We start from the raw sequence: 16446 nt of genomic DNA, 5'->3' as shown, positions 1-16446 counted from the left end.
GGTCCTCTGTCTGCAGTACCTGAGGAACTTCATTCACGGGGGGCCGCCTGGCTACGCCCCGTACTGTGAGGAGCGGCTCAGGAGGACCTTCGTCAATGGGACACGGACACAGCCACCCAGCTGGCTGGAGCTGCAGGTGCAACCCTGGCCCCACCAAGCATGTGCATATGCACGTGTGTGTGTGTGTGTGTGTGTGTGTGTGTGTGTGTGTGCGCGCGCTCATGCATCTCCAGTGCCCAGAAAACTCCCTGCTTCGGGATTCTGTGGTTCTCCACGCACCCATTCCTAAGTTCTGGATTCCCAGGCCTACTGGAACAGGAAACCCCCAGTGGATGACTGACTCCCATCAGCTAGCTTTACGCTCAAAGTGATTTGGGCTGGGCTTCCCTCTGTGTCTCAATGGCTTAATCAGCAACAGGGCCATAACGATACTCATTTCACAGGGTCTTGTGATGGTTATGTGACATGAGTGCAGAAGCCCTTGTCATGTGGCAGTGCTTAACCTCCCAGCCCCAATGACCTGGCTCACAGAGCCTGATGGTTCTATCAGGTTGGGGAGCACGACAGGGCTCCCTGGGTACCTGTGACCTGGGACAGACAATGTCCTGGTGAGATGCTGGGGCCTGGGAGCCCCGGGGGCAGGTCCAATCTCATAGGCAGCAGAAAGCCAGGAGCCCAGAGGGGTGAGGTGGTCTGAGGTGAAAGGATTCCCACAAACCCTCTTTGGTCACTTTCAGGCCACGAAATCCAAGAAGCCCATTATGTTGCCTGTGACATTCATGGATGGGACCACCAAGACCCTGCTGACAGACTCAGCCACCACGGCCAAAGAGCTCTGCAACGCGCTGGCCGACAAGATCTCACTCAAGGACCGCTTCGGGTTCTCCCTCTACATTGCCCTGTTTGATAAGGTATGGCCCGCCCTGCAGAGCCGGCTCCAGGCACCACCCTGGGCTGCCCACTGGCTCCCAGCCCAGTGCTGCCACCTACTGGCGCAGGTCACCTTGCGTGGTTACTAATCTTCCAGGGCCTTGGTTTTCTGTTAGCTGGTGGTAACCCTAGCTCTGGCCAACTCTTCAGGAGCGCTCTTAAGCCACCAAAGAAAATGAAAGAATAGTGTAGACTGAAACCCAGAACTCGCCTTGATCATGTAGCAAAGCCATGTCGGCCCCCTTGGTACAGGAGAAACAACATGGCAGAGACAGGCTGCCAGAGCCTGCAGCCATTAGGCTCTCCAAGAGTCCATTTCCTCATTTATTAATGGGAATATAATTCCTCATCAGGTTGCTATGGTAATTTATTTTCACTCCTTAGTGACCACCTGGCACATCTAGGCCTGGAGCCTTCTCTGTGGAGCTGGGCCTGGGGATGGCTGATTTTGCCTCTACACCCAGCAACATCCCCCACAGCAGAGGTGCCCCCCACCCTGCAGGTCCAGGGACAGAACCATGTGTCTGACACAATTTATCTGAATTTTTCTCCTGGACAGATAGATACCTCTTGCGTTTTCAATGACCATTTATCCATCAGAGTTTCACAAAAGGCTTGTTCTAGGAAATGGGAACTCCATGAGGCTATTCCAGCTCAGAGCCCACGGCTGGGGTCCAGGACTCCCATGCTGGTCTGCCTCCAGGATACCTGAGCATCCCCCTGCCTCTCTCTGAGCCTATTTTGCATCCTAACAAGAACAGTTGGCACAGTTGATGTCTCTTTGTAGTCTTTCTCTGCTTGCTCACCCTTCCATTGGGTGACCTCCAGCCCTGTGCCCATAGGTGTCCTCCCTGGGCAGTGGCAGTGACCACGTCATGGATGCCATCTCCCAGTGTGAGCAGTATGCCAAGGAGCAGGGTGCCCAGGAGCGCAATGCCCCATGGCGGCTCTTCTTCCGCAAAGAGGTCTTCACACCCTGGCACAACCCCTCAGAAGACAACGTGGCCACCAATCTCATCTACCAGCAGGTGGTGCGAGGGGTCAAGTTTGGGGAGTACAGGTGTGAGAAGGTGAGTGCGGGAGACTCTCTGACTGAGCTTGCGTGGCTCACAGCCACCTGTTCCCCGAGTTCGGGCCGAGGGTCACTGTCTGTGACCCGCCGTTAGCTAATGCGGAGGTGAGCCGGCTGAGGGCGGGCAGGGCCCGAGCTCCTCCTGGGGCGAAGGCTTTGGAGGACAGCCCGCACTCTGCCAGTGGGAGGTGATCCTACACCGTTGTGGCCACTGCGCTCGGTGCAGAGGACATGCTTCCCACACTGCTGTAGTGTTGTGAGTTGGTCTAGCAAACTCGGCTCTCTGAAGGATCGAGAGATCCAGTCATCAGACCAGAGTCTGCAAATGTGTGTCCTTTTATCTTTCTGAGGACAGGAGCAGCGTGGTTGTTTTGTTGTTGATGGTGATGATGGCTCTCATGATACCTGTGATTCTGCTGGTGACTATGATGGAGCAAGGAAGATGGAGATGATGGAAATGAGGGGATGGTTGGTGGTGGTGCCGGCGATGTTGGAAATAGTGGTGGTGTAGGTGGAGGTGTGAGGGCAGTGACGATGATGATGGTGGTGGTGGTGGTGGGGATGGTGGAAGTAGTGGTGGTGTAAGTGGAGGTGTGAGGGTAGTGATGATGATGATGGTGTTGGTGATGGTAATGGTGGTGAGCTAATATTCATGCATAATGTATTAGGACAGCCATATCAATTGCTAAAATTCTGAAATATTTTGAACTAGTTGGAAAATATCTACTGCCTTTAAGGCACCCAAGAACCTTTCTTTACTGCCCCTGCTGCCAGAACTGGGGGAGCCCCAGGCAGGCCATCACTGGGGCTGCCGTGCACCAGCCACAGGCAGAGCAGGGGCAAATGCCTAGTGCCCACCTGGCTCTCTGGAGCCTCTGCACTAGAGCCTGTGGGTTGTTCAATACTTTGTTCCAAAGGGTGTAGTGATGGTGATGGTATTGGTAACAGTGATGCTCTCCCTTCACTGACAGTCTCTAGTGGTACCCAGGTCCCCACCCTCCAGGGCAGTCCCTGCCTGTTCTCTTGTCAGCCCCAGTTGCTGTCTCGCCAGGCTGAGGGTGTAGTGAGACCCATTACCAATGAGCTGGCTGGTCTCTCTGGGTCAGTTCTGGTACCTCTGGTGCCAAGAGCACCCAGGAGAAGGCAAGAGCCACAGGAGGCAGGGGCCCGGGGGCTTTGGTAGCCTGAAAGGGCTTCCCAGAGGGGGGGGTGAATGAGATCTCCACATACACCCCCAATCCCAACTTAGGAGGACGACCTGGCCGAGCTGGCCTCCCAGCAGTACTTTGTGGACTACGGCTCCGAGATGATCTTGGAGCGCCTCCTGAACCTCGTGCCCACCTACATCCCTGACCGCGAGATCACGCCCCTGAAGACACTCGAGAAGTGGGCCCAGTTAGCCATTGCTGCTCACAAGAAGGTAGGAAGGCCGGGAGGACTCTTGGAAGAGGGGCTCTCTGGTTACTGGGGCCAGGGAGTAAGCACCTGGGAAATCAAAAGTCACAGTTTTCACCTGACATGTCTGTCCACAGGCTGCAGGGGGCAGGATGGCACCCTTGACCTCCTGCTTCCCAGCAGCCTTCCTCCACCAGGGACATCAGTTCTCTCATGTCTTCTGTCATCTGCTGTGGCCTGGGTTCCAGGTATACAGAGATGGAGCACATCCAGCCCTGTGGCCTCATGAAGGAAGCCATGGGTGTAGGGGTGTTGGGAGTACCCACCCCTGGCCATGCACAAGCTCTTACTAGAGCCAAAACTCAGGAGTTTGGTGCATGCTGGGGGAGGTCCTGGGAAGGGCACCTTCCTTCCTCGTGCAAGAACTCTGGTCCACCTTCCTGCCTGGGGAACTTTAGGTCCGGATCCCCTTGGCGCCCTTGCTTGAGGTTTCAGGCCCATAACCAGCCCTGAGTAACTCCCTTCCAGGCTAAGGGGCTGCCCAAGTAGAGCAGGGGTAGCCTGCTGGGGAGGGGTTGGGAGAGCCTGGCTGCTGGAGGGGCCCCCAGGGCCTCCCCACTTCCAGGCCCTGGTCGTGTAAGAGCAGAATCATTTTTGCACACAAGTTGCCACAGGGCTTCACAGACCAGTGGTCTCTCAACCCCTCACCACATGGCCCCTTCCCACCCAGTCTCCAACCCTCCCTGAAGGCTCCCTGCACTCCCTCTACATCTAGGCCTGGCTCACCCCGAGGCTCTCCCCTCCCTTCCCCTCCAGAAGAAATACGTGCTCTCCCTCCATCCCTCCATCTCTCTATCCTTAGCAGTCTCCTCTCCATCACCCCTTACACTCAGCTGCTAAAACCCATCCATTCCCTGTACCTGTGCTGGCTGGAATTGTGGGCTTTTTCTGTCACTCTGGTGAATTGGGAGCTCCCTGTGGGCAGGACCCACGTTTCCCTAGCAGGTGCTGATGTTGATGAGGAGGGCAGGTGATGGGGTGGCTGCGGACCTATGGGATGGGGTGAGGCTATGACACACAGGAAGGCACTGCAGCCCTGGGGCCACTCCTGGCCTGGGGACAGGGACATTTGATTTCCAAACAGAGCAAATATGATATATTTTTGTTCTCTGTGCTTGTCTGTCCCCCTTCAGGGGATTTATGCCCAGAGGAGAACTGATTCCCAGAAGGTCAAGGAGGATGTTGTCAATTATGCCCGCTTCAAGTGGCCCTTGCTCTTCTCCAGGTTTTACGAAGCCTACAAATTCTCAGGTACCTGCAGCCCTCCTGCCTCCACAGCCTCTCCCCACCCTCACTCCGGCCCATGCAGGGGAGGGATGGCCTGAGACAGGTGCCCCAGCCAGCCAGCTCCTGCCTGTGGGCTGCTTGGTGTCTCCAGGCTGGTATGCCGAGCGGGTCTTGCCTGCCACGTCCAGTTGGGCTCCGTGGCACACAGTGGGTGCTCAGCGGCACACTGGGTTGAACAACTGAAAGCATCTACATAAGAGGGTGGCCCAGAGCGCGGGCTGGGCTGACTCTGTGAAGCTGAGAGTGGATGTGGCCAACACAAACCTGCACAGGCCATTAGCTCAGCTGTCCTTGGGCTGTCATTTTGGGGTATCTGCTCCGTGCCAGGCCCCATGCTGGTGCCAGGGTTCACAAAACCACATTATCAGGTGGGAGGGAGCCTTGGGTCTCCATGAGTCCAAGCCCTTGCCACACCCACCTCACTGCAAGGCGGGGACTTGTCCACAGCTGCACGAAAACCAGTGGCACGGACTCACACCTAGTGTCCTGGTCCCAGCACTCTCTTCCCACCACACACTGGGTTTTGGCTTCTAGGGAGGTTGTGCTCTCTGAGGCTCAGTTTCCATTCTGTGAAATGGAAATCAACATACTCCCCGCCTTGGTGGTTGTGAGGATTGGGCAGGGCTGGGCCCAGGAGTGGGGAGGCATCCCTCTCAGGGCCTTGGTCTCTCCCCTAGGCCCCAGCCTCCCCAAAAACGACGTCATTGTGGCCGTCAACTGGACAGGTGTCTACTTCGTGGACGAGCAGGAGCAGGTGCTTCTGGAGCTGTCCTTCCCCGAGATCATGGCCGTGTCCAGCAGTAGGTTAGTCCCAGCTCCCCTGCACCCTACTTCAGTACAGGGCATGGGTGAGGCTCAAGCTCAGAGTCCTGATTCAGCTCTGTCTGAACTGAGGAGGGGCAGAGGGACACACAGATGAGGAAGGAAAGGGCTCCTGGAGCTCTCCTGAGGGTCATGGGCCTTTGAGGGGAGTCTCCAGCTCACAGAGGACATCACCGAGGTGCAGTGGCCTGTCCTGGTCATGTGTCATCAACCAGTTTGTGCAGACCCCTCAGGCCCCCTCCCTCCTAATGGGGTTGGGGAGGGAGGTCTTTAGGGCGCATTAGTGGTTCTGAGGTGGGCGCGGGTGGTTAGGATAGTCAGGGGCAGTCGAGTGTGTATAGAAAGATCCTGGCCTGAGAATCAGGGGCCTGGGTGGGACTCACCTCCATGCCCTCGTCCTTAAAATAGAGGTCTTAGTACTTTTCCTCAATAGCTGTGGTGACAAGTGCATGCAACAATCAGTTGGAGAGTGCTTTGTAAACTGAAAAGTGTGGTGTACGTGGGAACAAGGGTGGGTTCCTGGCATTCCCAGCAGTCCCTCCAGCTTCTGGGGCTTGTAGGATTGTCTCTGGGATGCGTCAGTGTGGGCCAGGGTTGGGCCATGGCCGGCTTTGAGCAGGCATGTGCCAGGCACAGAGGATGCAGTGGTGACAAGCTAGTCCTCCCCTTCTGGAAGCTTCAGTCAAGAGGGGAGATGGATATTCAACAGGTTATGTTAAAGCTGGAGCAGTGTAATGAAGGCTGTAGGAAGGAAGGGAAGGCTTCCTGGAGGAAGGGGTATCCACGCTGAGACTAAAGGGTGATTAGGAATTAGACAGCAAAAGGGAAGTGGGCTGGGCTACTGCAGGCCTCCCTCCGACCATGTGTGACTTTGGCCCGGCCATGTCTGACTCAGGCTGAGCTGTGTCTGACCTGGGCCATGTCTCACCCTGGCTAGGCCAGCCTCTCTCTGGCCAGGCAGTGTCTGACTGGGCTGGCCTTGGTCTCCTTCAGGGAGTGCCGTGTCTTGCTCTCGATGGGCTGCTCTGAACTGGGCTGTGCTTCGTGTCACTCGGGCTGGGCAGGACTGACCCCGGCTGGGCCCTGTTCTCCGTGTTGGTCCTGCAGGGGAGCGAAACTGACAGCCCCCAGCTTCACACTGGCCACCATCAAGGGGGACGAGTATACCTTCACCTCCAGCAACGCCGAGGACATCCGTGACCTAGTGGTCACCTTTCTGGAGGGGCTCCGGAAGAGGTCTAAGTACGTGGTGGCCCTGCAGGACAACCCCAACCCTGGTGAGTGGCTCCTGGCACGGGCTGCCAGGCACCAGGGTCAGGGCATCAGGCAGATCACACTCCTTGGCCTTGGTCTGGCGCTCAAACCTGCCAGTGCCTCCTACCCATCCTTCCCCAGATACCCTCAGCCCCAACTGAGCCAAATAGCCAAACTCTGCGCCTTCAATCTGTGCTGTGGGGACCCTTCCTCTCCCTCCCTCCCTTCCTCTGGTCTTTAATACTTATCCCCTGTCACCTTCTCCAGGCGAGATCAGGGGTTCCTCCTCAGTGTTCGCCAAATACCCCCCATCTTCAGATGATGACAACATTAGCAACTACTCCAACTGAGCTTCCCTAGAGCTTGCTGGGCCCCAGGCAGAATGGTGAAAAGAGAGGGGAAACGGACCCTGACCCTGCCCTCAATGGGGACAGGGGGTAGACACAGACAGTGACAGTCCCTTTGACAGTGCAGTGACCAGGGAAGCCCAGAGGCTGTGGGAGCCCAGAAGAGAGGCCTCGGGAAGCCTGGGGTCAGGGAGGAAAATGTGTGTGAGTGTTTGAGGCAGAGAGCAGATCACAGACCAAGCACTGAAGCTGGAGAAAGCAGGCATGCCTGGGACTGCAGAGTTTGGTTTGGCTGGAGTCGGGGAGGGAAGAGAGAGAGGGGAAGGGGCGAGAGCAAGGTGGAAGACGTCAGGAAGGCCAGCCCACAGCAGGCTCTCTGAGCTTGTCAGGGAGTGTGGGCTTTCTCCTAAGGGCAATGGGGAGCCACAGAAGGCTGTGAGCAGGGAACTGGCCCACTCTGATGGCCGTGTCTGTGTGGAGGGCTATGGCAAGGTGGAGGCCTGGTGGCCAGTGAGCAGACACGAGTGGAACAGGGCCTCAGCTGTTCTTCAGCGTGAGGGGCAGCTTATAGGCCATCAACACAAATAAAGATGTTTCACCCAGACTCTCTCTCTGCCCGCATGTGCCCTCTCCCCACTGCCCACCAGCCGGTGAGGACTCGGGCTTCCTCAGCTTTGCCAAGGGAGATCTCATCATCCTGGACCACGACACGGGAGAACAGGTCATGAACTCGGGCTGGGCCAACGGCATCAACGAGCGGACCAAGCAGCGCGGGGACTTCCCCACTGACTGCGTGTATGTCATGCCCACGGTCACCATGCCCCTGCGGGAGATTGTGGTACGTGGATGGGGGGTTCTCTCGAGTCCCTGTTTGTCTCTTTTCCGTATCTGAGTGAGGGGTTACAATAGATACATGGCCTGCAGCTTCTGTGAAGATGATCTGGGGGTCTAATGGGGCCACAAACTTAAAGTTGGGGCAGCTATCAAACCTGGAGAGGGGCCTAGAAACGGCATCAGATGGGGAACTACCCAGGGGCGGGGGGGGGGGGGGGCAGGGACATCACTTAGCTCTGTCTGAAAGGGCAGTGAGGGCAGAGCTGGGAAGGAAGTCCTTGGTTCTTTGGAGTCAACTTGAGCGCAGCACTGAGAACTCAGAGCTCAGCTTTTCCAAGCAGCTCCCGTTCACTGGGCAGTTCTCACACTGTCTCCTCCCACCTTGTCCAGCATTTCTGACTGACCCAACCTGGTTCAGACACAGGGCACCGAGGGAAGGGTCCTGAGCCCAGCATGATGGAGACGCCAGTAACTTCAGAGATCACAAGGAGCAAAGGGGCTCCCAGGGTCAGAATGGGCCCAGGGTATCCCCACAGTGACAGTCCCCCTTACCCCAGTCCAGAAGGCTCTGTGCTATGTTGTGATGATCCCAGGAGCTCCAGGCCGAGAGCTGACCTCAGCCCCCTGTCTCTCTGTCTCTAGGCCCTGGTCACCATGACCCCTGACCAGAGGCAAGATGTTATCCGACTCTTGCAGCTGCGAGCACCAGAGCCCGAGGTGCGCGCCAAGCCCTACACACTGGAGGAATTTTCCTACGACTACTTCAGGTGACAGGGAAAGGGGAAGGGAGCCCTGGGATGGCAAACTGCAAGATTCTGCGGTTCTCTGGTGGGGACATCACAAAGTGGCCCCACCTCTGAGCAGGGCCTGGGTCAGAGGGAGCCAGGGGACAGTTTCTGTCAGTCAAGATGACCCTTCTAGGGTGTGTCATCTTACCCTTCCTTCATTTAAGAGCTTGTGGCTGTGCCCACCCCAGACGAGGTCCTGGGCACTCATGACTCACCATCCTGGTGGGGAGATGGGCACAAAGCCAGGCAGCTGTGATTCTGTGTACCCAGCATTGTGATGGGCTGTTGGGGACAGAGGAGAGGCTTCCCGCAGGAGGTGGCCTCTGCGCTGAGCTATGGAGGGGCTAACTGGGGTAGAGCACATGCCAAGGCCAGAGCAGAGAGGAGCAGGAGTGAGGGGACTGGGGAGGTGGCAGGGCTGTCTGGGGCACATGTTAGAAGCTTAGTTATCCAGCTGAGAAGGTAAGACCAAGGAGGGCTGGTACCTGCCCTAGGTCACAGGGCAGCTGGGAAGAACAGGGTCTGTTCCCTACCCTTGGCCTCCAGAAATGGGGCTGTGGATGGGGGTGGGTCTCATAACTTGGGTGTCAGTTAATGCTGACTGTCCCTGTGCCACGTCAGGCCCCCGCCCAAGCACACACTGAGCCGTGTGATGGTGTCCAAGGCCCGAGGGAAGGACCGGCTGTGGAGCCACACACGGGAGCCGCTCAAGCAGGCGCTGCTCAAGAAGATCCTGGGCAGCGAGGAGCTCTCGCAGGAGGCCTGCATGGCCTTCATCGATATCCACACTGACAGGGGTGGGAGGCACGGGAAGGGGATGCAGGGCGGGGTGGGCTGGGCCCTTACCTCTAGAGTTTTCATCTAGGCACCTACTTCCTTCTGAGGGCCCAGCTGGGTCCTGGGCAGACGTGGAAGGACACTGATGGAGCAGCTCCATCCATGTGCCAGGGACCTTACAGTATGCAAGGAGCCACCTCACCTGTTGTCTCTTCAGACCCTATTATTCAGTTGACAGTACTGTGCCATGTTCTGAGCCAGGCATGGAGACATGGCGTTGACCAGACCCAGTCCCTGGCCTCAGGAGAGACATGCTAAGATCAGTGCTATGATGGAGGTGGGCAGGGAGAGCTTCCTGGAGGAAGTGATATCTAAGCTGAGACTTGAAAACTGGAAAGGCCTTGCTTAGCCGGTCGAAGGGCAGATAGGTGGGGGTATTCCAGACAGAGGGAGCGCATGCACAAAGGCCCTTTAGCAAAACAGGGCAAGGCTGTTTCCAGGGCACAAAATAATTCAACACAGCTGGAGGGCAGATTCCAGAAAGGAATCTAAAGATGTGGGCTGACTCATGAAGGGTTCCCAAGCCCTGTTAAGGAGCTTGGACCATGCCCCGAGGCCATGGGGAGCCCCTGGCACAGTCAGACTAGTGATTCGGCAACCAGTGCATCCTGGTTGCTCTATGCACTTTGGATGTGGGATTAGGGGCCTGAGGAGGTGGCTGCAGGAGTCAAGGAGAGAGGGTTGGTGGTGAGCAAGGACCACAGGGTGGGAAAATAATGCCTATTTCCTAAGTGAGTAGCCTGAGGCCCAGTGCCACATGATCACGAGGCAAACCCTATGGGAGAATGTGGCCTCCTGCTTCCTAGGCCAGTGCCACTCCCCATTGGCCACAAGCTCTTCCTTGACGGCTCCCCAGCCATGCTCAAGTACATGGGTGACTACCCATCCAAGAGGATGCGCTCTGTTAATGAGCTCACCGACCAGATCTTTGAGGGTGCCCTGAAAGCTGAGCCCCTCAAGGATGAGGTATATGTGCAGATCCTGAAGCAGCTGACTGACAACCACATCAGGTGAGCCTGGGGTTGGCAGGTAAGGGGGCAGGTCCCCATCCCTTGTGCTCACAGCTGAAGGGAATCTTAAAGTCATGTACCCATTGTGATGGGAGCTCCCTCCATCCCAAAGCAGCAGCTGGCTCTGCCTGGGAGAAGTCCTTCCTCACTCAGAGCAGGGAACCACCCTCAGGCCCCCTCAAGCCCTAGCTCTCCCTCAAGGTGGGTCAAGAACCAAGAGGTGGCACCTGTGCCCTCTGAGTCTGTCCTCCAAGTATAACAGGCCCAGGTCCTCCTAACTTCCTGCCACTCCCTGCATGAGTCTCCTCTGGATCCTCCTGCCCAGCCCAGACTCTGCTGTCTGGCTGCAGGTTCAGGTCATGAGCAAATGTCCCATCCCTGGCTCAGGCTGAGCTGGGTGTCAGCTGGAAGCTCTGGCTGAAAACTCTCATGGGCTAAAGGGGTTTGTCTCAGAGGCTGTCACCTTCCTCTCCCTGCTGGGCCATACAACTGCAGGAGGGGGAAGTCAGGCACATGCTAGTCTCAGAGCCTGAGAGAAGCCCTACCATCTCCCCTTACGCCCAGACCCCCAACTCTCTCCCCAGCTGTGTCACTCTCTACATCTCTCATTTAAGAGCCATACACCAGATCTTTTCACACTGACAAACCTCTGTACGTGCCATGACCACAGCCAGGAAAACCTTTCATGTCCTTTGCATATCAGAATTTGTCTCCTCTTTCAAAGCCTAGATCAAATGCCACCTCCTCCTAGGAGCCCTCCAAGCTTCCCTCCTGTGAGGCTCAAGGAGCTCAGGCTGGTGCCTGAGGGAGCCCAGTGGCTGGTCTAACTTAGTGCTATTCAAAGAGTGGGTGACTTAAAGAGCTCCTGCCAGAATAGAAATCACACACTGCTTCCTTCACAGGAAAGTCTTGCTAAGATAAAAAATCTCAGCTGAACCAAACAGAGTGCTTGGTGACATGGCTGATTGTCATTCTGGTGTAAGCACCGTATCTCCATGTGGCTGGTAACTGTGTGGCCCCTCATGGGTTGGCCAACCACACTTTGATTAGTACTGATTGGATCTAGCAGTCAGGGAGGGGTCTGTGTTGGTCCTCAGACGGGTGGGGGTCAGCCAGGCATGTGCTGCGGTGGTGAAGAGCTGAGGGGCATGCAGACCCCTGTGGAAGGCCCGAGGTGCCCTGCTGGACGCCTTGTCTGTTCCTGCAGGTATAGTGAGGAGCGGGGCTGGGAGCTGCTCTGGCTGTGCACGGGCCTCTTCCCCCCCAGCAACATCCTCCTGCCCCACGTGCAGCGCTTCGTGCAGTCCCGAAAGCACTGCCCGCTCGCCATCGACTGCCTGCAGCGGCTCCAGAAGGCCCTGAGGTGCGGCGGCAGGGGGCGGGGGCGGGGGCGGCAGGCATGAGCGCGGGCGGGCACCGGATGGGCTCCTGGCCACACCAGGCGTGTGGGACGGGTCCCTCTGGGGATGAGAACATGGCCACACAGCAATCGGGACCCATCCCTGGGGTCCCACTGCCGCCACCTGTGTGGCGGGTGTTATTCTCTTCCCACGGTACAGAAGAGCAACTGGAGGCTCTGAGAGGTTAAGTGACTGTCACCTGGTAGGAAGTGATGGGGAGGGATTAGAAGTGGGGTATTCTGTCTCCAGAAGTGCCCTCTGTTCCTTGCCTCGTGCACCCGCTGGCTCCTAACTTTGTCCCCTCCGTCCCCTGTGTTTAGAAACGGGTCCCGGAAGTACCCCCCCCACCTGGTGGAGGTGGAGGCCATCCAGCACAAAACCACCCAGATATTCCACAAGGTCTACTTTCCCGACGACACCGACGAGGTGAGGGCCACTGGCTTCTGTCCTTGGACGCCCCCGAAAACACCAGGCTCTCTTGGGGACACAGGGAGCAGCCCTGATGCCACTCCCCGCCATCCCGAGTCTGCCCCCCCCCCCCCCCCCCCCCCCGGAGTCAGGGTTCAGTCAAGCAGCCACAGACTCCCTGGGTCAGGAGCCCTTGGGTTCCTGGTCCAACCTTCCGTCTCTGCCTCCATGAGCAGCTTCCTTGAGAAGGTCACCCCTCCCTCTCTCTGAGGAGGCTGTGCCTTGGAACAAAGTGCTTTCTTCCTCTGAGCCAACCTCTGTGCTGGTGCCCCCTCCCCGATGCCGCTCTGTTCTAGGCACAGGCCCACCTGTGCCCCAGCTCGGGCCTCCCCTATCGCCCTGAGCCCACTTTCCTCAGACCCCTTCCTTCCTCCCCTCACCTGACCTGATTGGGGGTCCCTGCCACCCTGGTCCCCTTGTCCAATGGTCCTGTTTGTCCTCCTGTCACACCCATTCGGTCAGGCTGCCTCCTGGCCTCCTCTCCTTACTCCAGCTCAGCACAGTGTCTCATTCAGATAAACGAGTCCAACATGGAAAATTTCAGTCTGAAAAGCGGTTTTAAAACTTGTCTAGAGACTAGAGACTCAGAAATGCCACAATAGCATTTCAGTCCCAGGGACAAAACTTTCTAAGATCCTTTCCTGTCCCCTCCAGTGGAAGGTGACGGGGAGCCCCACTCCCCATCCCACTCCTCCCTCCCTCTGTCTGAACTTCCCCAGACTCTCCAGTCCCTCCCACCCCACTCTGGGCTGCTTCCCCCTCTCTTTCTTCCTCCCCCTTCCTGGAATTTGCTTTCTTCTTCCTGGAGTCTCTCTCTTTCCAGCTGCCCCGTCCCCCTGCCGTCTGTGCTCCCTTGGCCCCATAACTCATGCTTGTACAGCCAGGCCCAGGACCCTAGAGGCCAAGGCCCAGTCCCTCTTGGAGGGTTGGGGAGGACATGACCTGGGGAGACCCAGGCAGGAGTTGCCTTTCTCTTTTCTCTTTTCTGGCTGTGCCTAGCTCTGGACCCGTGGGCAGCCCCTTCAGAGGGGGATGTCTTGCATAGGAGGGGGTCTGTCTAGTTGGAGGCACAGCCAGAGGGGCGTGAGCCAAGTCTCCCCCCCCCCCCTCGCAAACCCCCAGGCCTTCGAGGTGGAGTCCAGCACTAAGGCCAAGGACTTCTGCCAGAACATCGCCGCCCGGCTGCTCCTCAAGTCCTCTGAGGGATTCAGCCTCTTTGTCAAAATTGCAGACAAGGTGGGTGGTGAGTCCTTGCCTATTGCTGGTCTGTCTGTCGGGAAAATTTGCTGGAGCTATTGCATCTCATGGGGCAGCAGGGGGAGGGGAGAGAGACAAAGGAGGGAGGGAGGGAGAGAGAGGCACTCTTGTATGTGGCATCCTACTGTGCGGTCTCCTTACATCCCCACATGCCCCCTTACAGGAGGCAGCTGCCCCGAAATCTCTTTCTGAGGCACTGCACAGCGTGGCCTCACACCAGCCCCCTCACTCCACCCAGCACGTGTACTTCCAGATTTGACTTGACTGGTCCCTCAGCTGCTGAGCTGAAGCCAATTAACCCTTGAAATGACCCTTGAAGGGAGGGTGATCATCCCACCTAATAGATCACGAAACCTGGGCTTAGAAAGGTTAGCTTCTTCAAGGTCACCCAGAAGGGACTGAGATCTAGTTGGGTCTGCCTGCAAAGCACAGGCCCCTGCCACCATCCCACATTGCTCTCCCCTTCTCTGCCCGTGGAGTCAAAAGCCCAGTGTCAAAGCCCCTTCCTGTGGGAAGGCTTCCCTGGCCAGCTGGGGCAGACCAGAGGCTCCCTCCGGGGCAATCCCAGTTCCCTGTGCATCCATGTCTGTCTCCTCACTTCATGACTGTCCCTGTGCCAGACACTGGGGACGAAGAGGGGATCTCAGTGAGGTCCTGGACCCAGGGTCGCTTAGAGCCTGCAGGAGGAGCAGAACGTGGACTGGAAAAATGTCCAAGGCAGAGACTGGGCCTTGTTCTCAGCCTTTTTCCCAGGGCCTAGGGCAGCGCTCAGTAGATCTTTGCTAAATGACAGAATGGAGTGACTGTCTCTCTGGGCAGGCTGTGTTCTGGAGACACCCAACAGGCACAGCTGGGGCAGGGTGCGGCTGTGGAGAAGGGGATACCAGGAAGTCCCGGGGTGGGAAAGTCAGAAAACTCAGTATTGCTCAAACTAAGATGAGGGAACTAGAGTGGCCATGTCCTTAGGTCATCAGTGTGCCCGAGAATGACTTCTTCTTCGACTTTGTTCGACACCTGACAGACTGGATAAAGAAGGCACGGCCCGTCAAGGATGGTAACGTGAAGCTGGGTCCCGGGCTCATCTGAGGCCCAAAGCAGGGCAGATGCTGGCTCAATGTCATGCCACGACGCCCACCTGGGTGGGACCCGAGCTAGGGCCTCCTCCGGGGCTGGTGCTGGGCGTGGGCACACCTTTGTACTGGGACCCTCTGGGTGACAAAGTGGCTGCCCTCTGCCACAGGAATCGTGCCCTCGCTCACCTACCAGGTGTTCTTCATGAAGAAGCTGTGGACCACCACGGTGCCAGGGAAGGACCCCATGGCTGATTCCATCTTCCACTATTACCAGGTGAGCTGCCCGGCGCCTCTCTGCTGTTGTTGCCTCATCTGTGGCCTTGTGTGGTTGTGAGAGCAGAGACCTGCTGCCCTTGCCAGGGGCAGGGCTGGTACCAGCACAGCCCTGAGAGATAGATCTGTTACGTTCTCTCTTCCCGGATGCTCTTCTCTCGGTTCTTTCCCTCTTTACCTGCTGAGCTTTTCGATGTGAATTCAATCATCTTCTCTCTTCTTTTTAAACTAACATTTTATATTTAGGCGTACAGCATAATGATTAAACAATCGTATACTTTGCAAAGTGTTTCCTCCAGCACGGCTGGTGTGGCTCAGCGGTTGAGCATCAACCTGTGATCCAGGAGATCAAGGTTCAATTCCTGGTCAGGGCGCATGCCCGGGTTTCAGGCTCGATCCCCAGCAGGGGGCGTGCAGGAAGCAACCGATCAATGATTCTCATCATTGATGTTTCTATCTCTCCCTCTCCCTTCCTCTCTCTGAAATCAATAAAAATATATTTTAAAAAAACAAAACAAATAAAAAGAAAAAAACAAAAAAGTGTACCCTCCAGTATTTTCAGTACCCATCTGTCCCCATACATAGTTATTATAATATTTATTGACTGTCTTCCCTATGCTGTACTTTAGATCCCATGACTATTCTGTAATTACCAATCACTACTTCTCAATCCCTTCACCTTTTTCACCCAGTCCTTGCCCTCCCCCCTCTGGCAACCATCAGTCTGTTCTCTGTGTCTAAGAGTCTGTTTCTGTTTTGCTCATTTATTTTGTTCATTGGATTCCACATATAAGTGAAATCGTATGGTATTTGTCTTTCTCTGACTGACTTATTTCACTTAGCATAATACCCTGTAGGCCCATCCATACTGTCACAAATGGTAAAATTATATTCTTTCTTTATGGCGGAGTACTATTTCATTATATAAATGTCCCATAACTTTTTTATCCATTCATCTACTGATGGGCACTTGGGCTGCTTCCATAAACTTGCCTATTGTAAATAATGCTGCTATGAACATAGGGGTGCATATATTTTTTCAAATTAGCGTTTTGGGTTTCTTTGGATATATACCTAGAAGTAAAATTGCCAGATCATAAAGCAGTTATATTTTTAATTTTTTGAGGAACCTCCATACTGTTTTTCATCAATCATCTTATCTTAAGGGAAGTCTTCCCTGTCCCCAAGACTGTATCAGGTCACCTTATTTTATGTTCTCATAGCACGGAGAACAATTCCGTCAAAGATTGGAATTATACTTTGGTTTGGTGTGGTGATTAATGTCTGTTCTTGCCTTGACTGTAAGTTCCATGAGCGTAAGGAGGGTATATGTTGTTGC

At 56.0% G+C, this 16446-nt stretch overlaps 1 protein-coding gene across 3 annotated transcripts in view; it reads left to right on the top strand.

Moving 5' to 3' along the window:
* Nucleotides 1-16446, top strand: part of MYO7A (myosin VIIA) — a 64138-nt gene that overhangs the window by 40391 nt on the left and 7301 nt on the right. For 2 of the 3 annotated variants that reach the window (XM_081154844.1, XM_081154843.1), the window contains exons 27-42: nucleotides 17-136; nucleotides 738-911; nucleotides 1773-2000; nucleotides 3252-3422; nucleotides 4591-4708; nucleotides 5422-5548; nucleotides 6674-6843; nucleotides 7815-8005; nucleotides 8644-8768; nucleotides 9411-9586; nucleotides 10483-10636; nucleotides 11844-11999; nucleotides 12357-12462; nucleotides 13627-13740; nucleotides 14728-14815; nucleotides 15002-15108. In XM_081154844.1, the coding sequence (XP_081010970.1) occupies nucleotides 17-136; nucleotides 738-911; nucleotides 1773-2000; nucleotides 3252-3422; nucleotides 4591-4708; nucleotides 5422-5548; nucleotides 6674-6843; nucleotides 7815-8005; nucleotides 8644-8768; nucleotides 9411-9586; nucleotides 10483-10636; nucleotides 11844-11999; nucleotides 12357-12462; nucleotides 13627-13740; nucleotides 14728-14815; nucleotides 15002-15108 (2325 nt within the window). Of the gene's footprint in view, nucleotides 1-16; nucleotides 137-737; nucleotides 912-1772; nucleotides 2001-3251; nucleotides 3423-4590; nucleotides 4709-5421; nucleotides 5549-6559; nucleotides 6844-7814; nucleotides 8006-8643; nucleotides 8769-9410; nucleotides 9587-10482; nucleotides 10637-11843; nucleotides 12000-12356; nucleotides 12463-13626; nucleotides 13741-14727; nucleotides 14816-15001; nucleotides 15109-16446 lie in introns of all 3 variants that reach the window. The other variant, XM_081154842.1, reaches the window with a different exon arrangement.

The sequence above is a fragment of the Miniopterus schreibersii genome, assembly GCF_964146895.1.
Source record: "Miniopterus schreibersii genome assembly, chromosome: 12".
NCBI classification, from domain to species: Eukaryota; Metazoa; Chordata; class Mammalia; order Chiroptera; family Miniopteridae; genus Miniopterus; species Miniopterus schreibersii.
The sequence above is the reverse complement of the archived record's forward strand: the minus strand, read 5'-3'. Positions and strand labels throughout refer to the sequence as shown.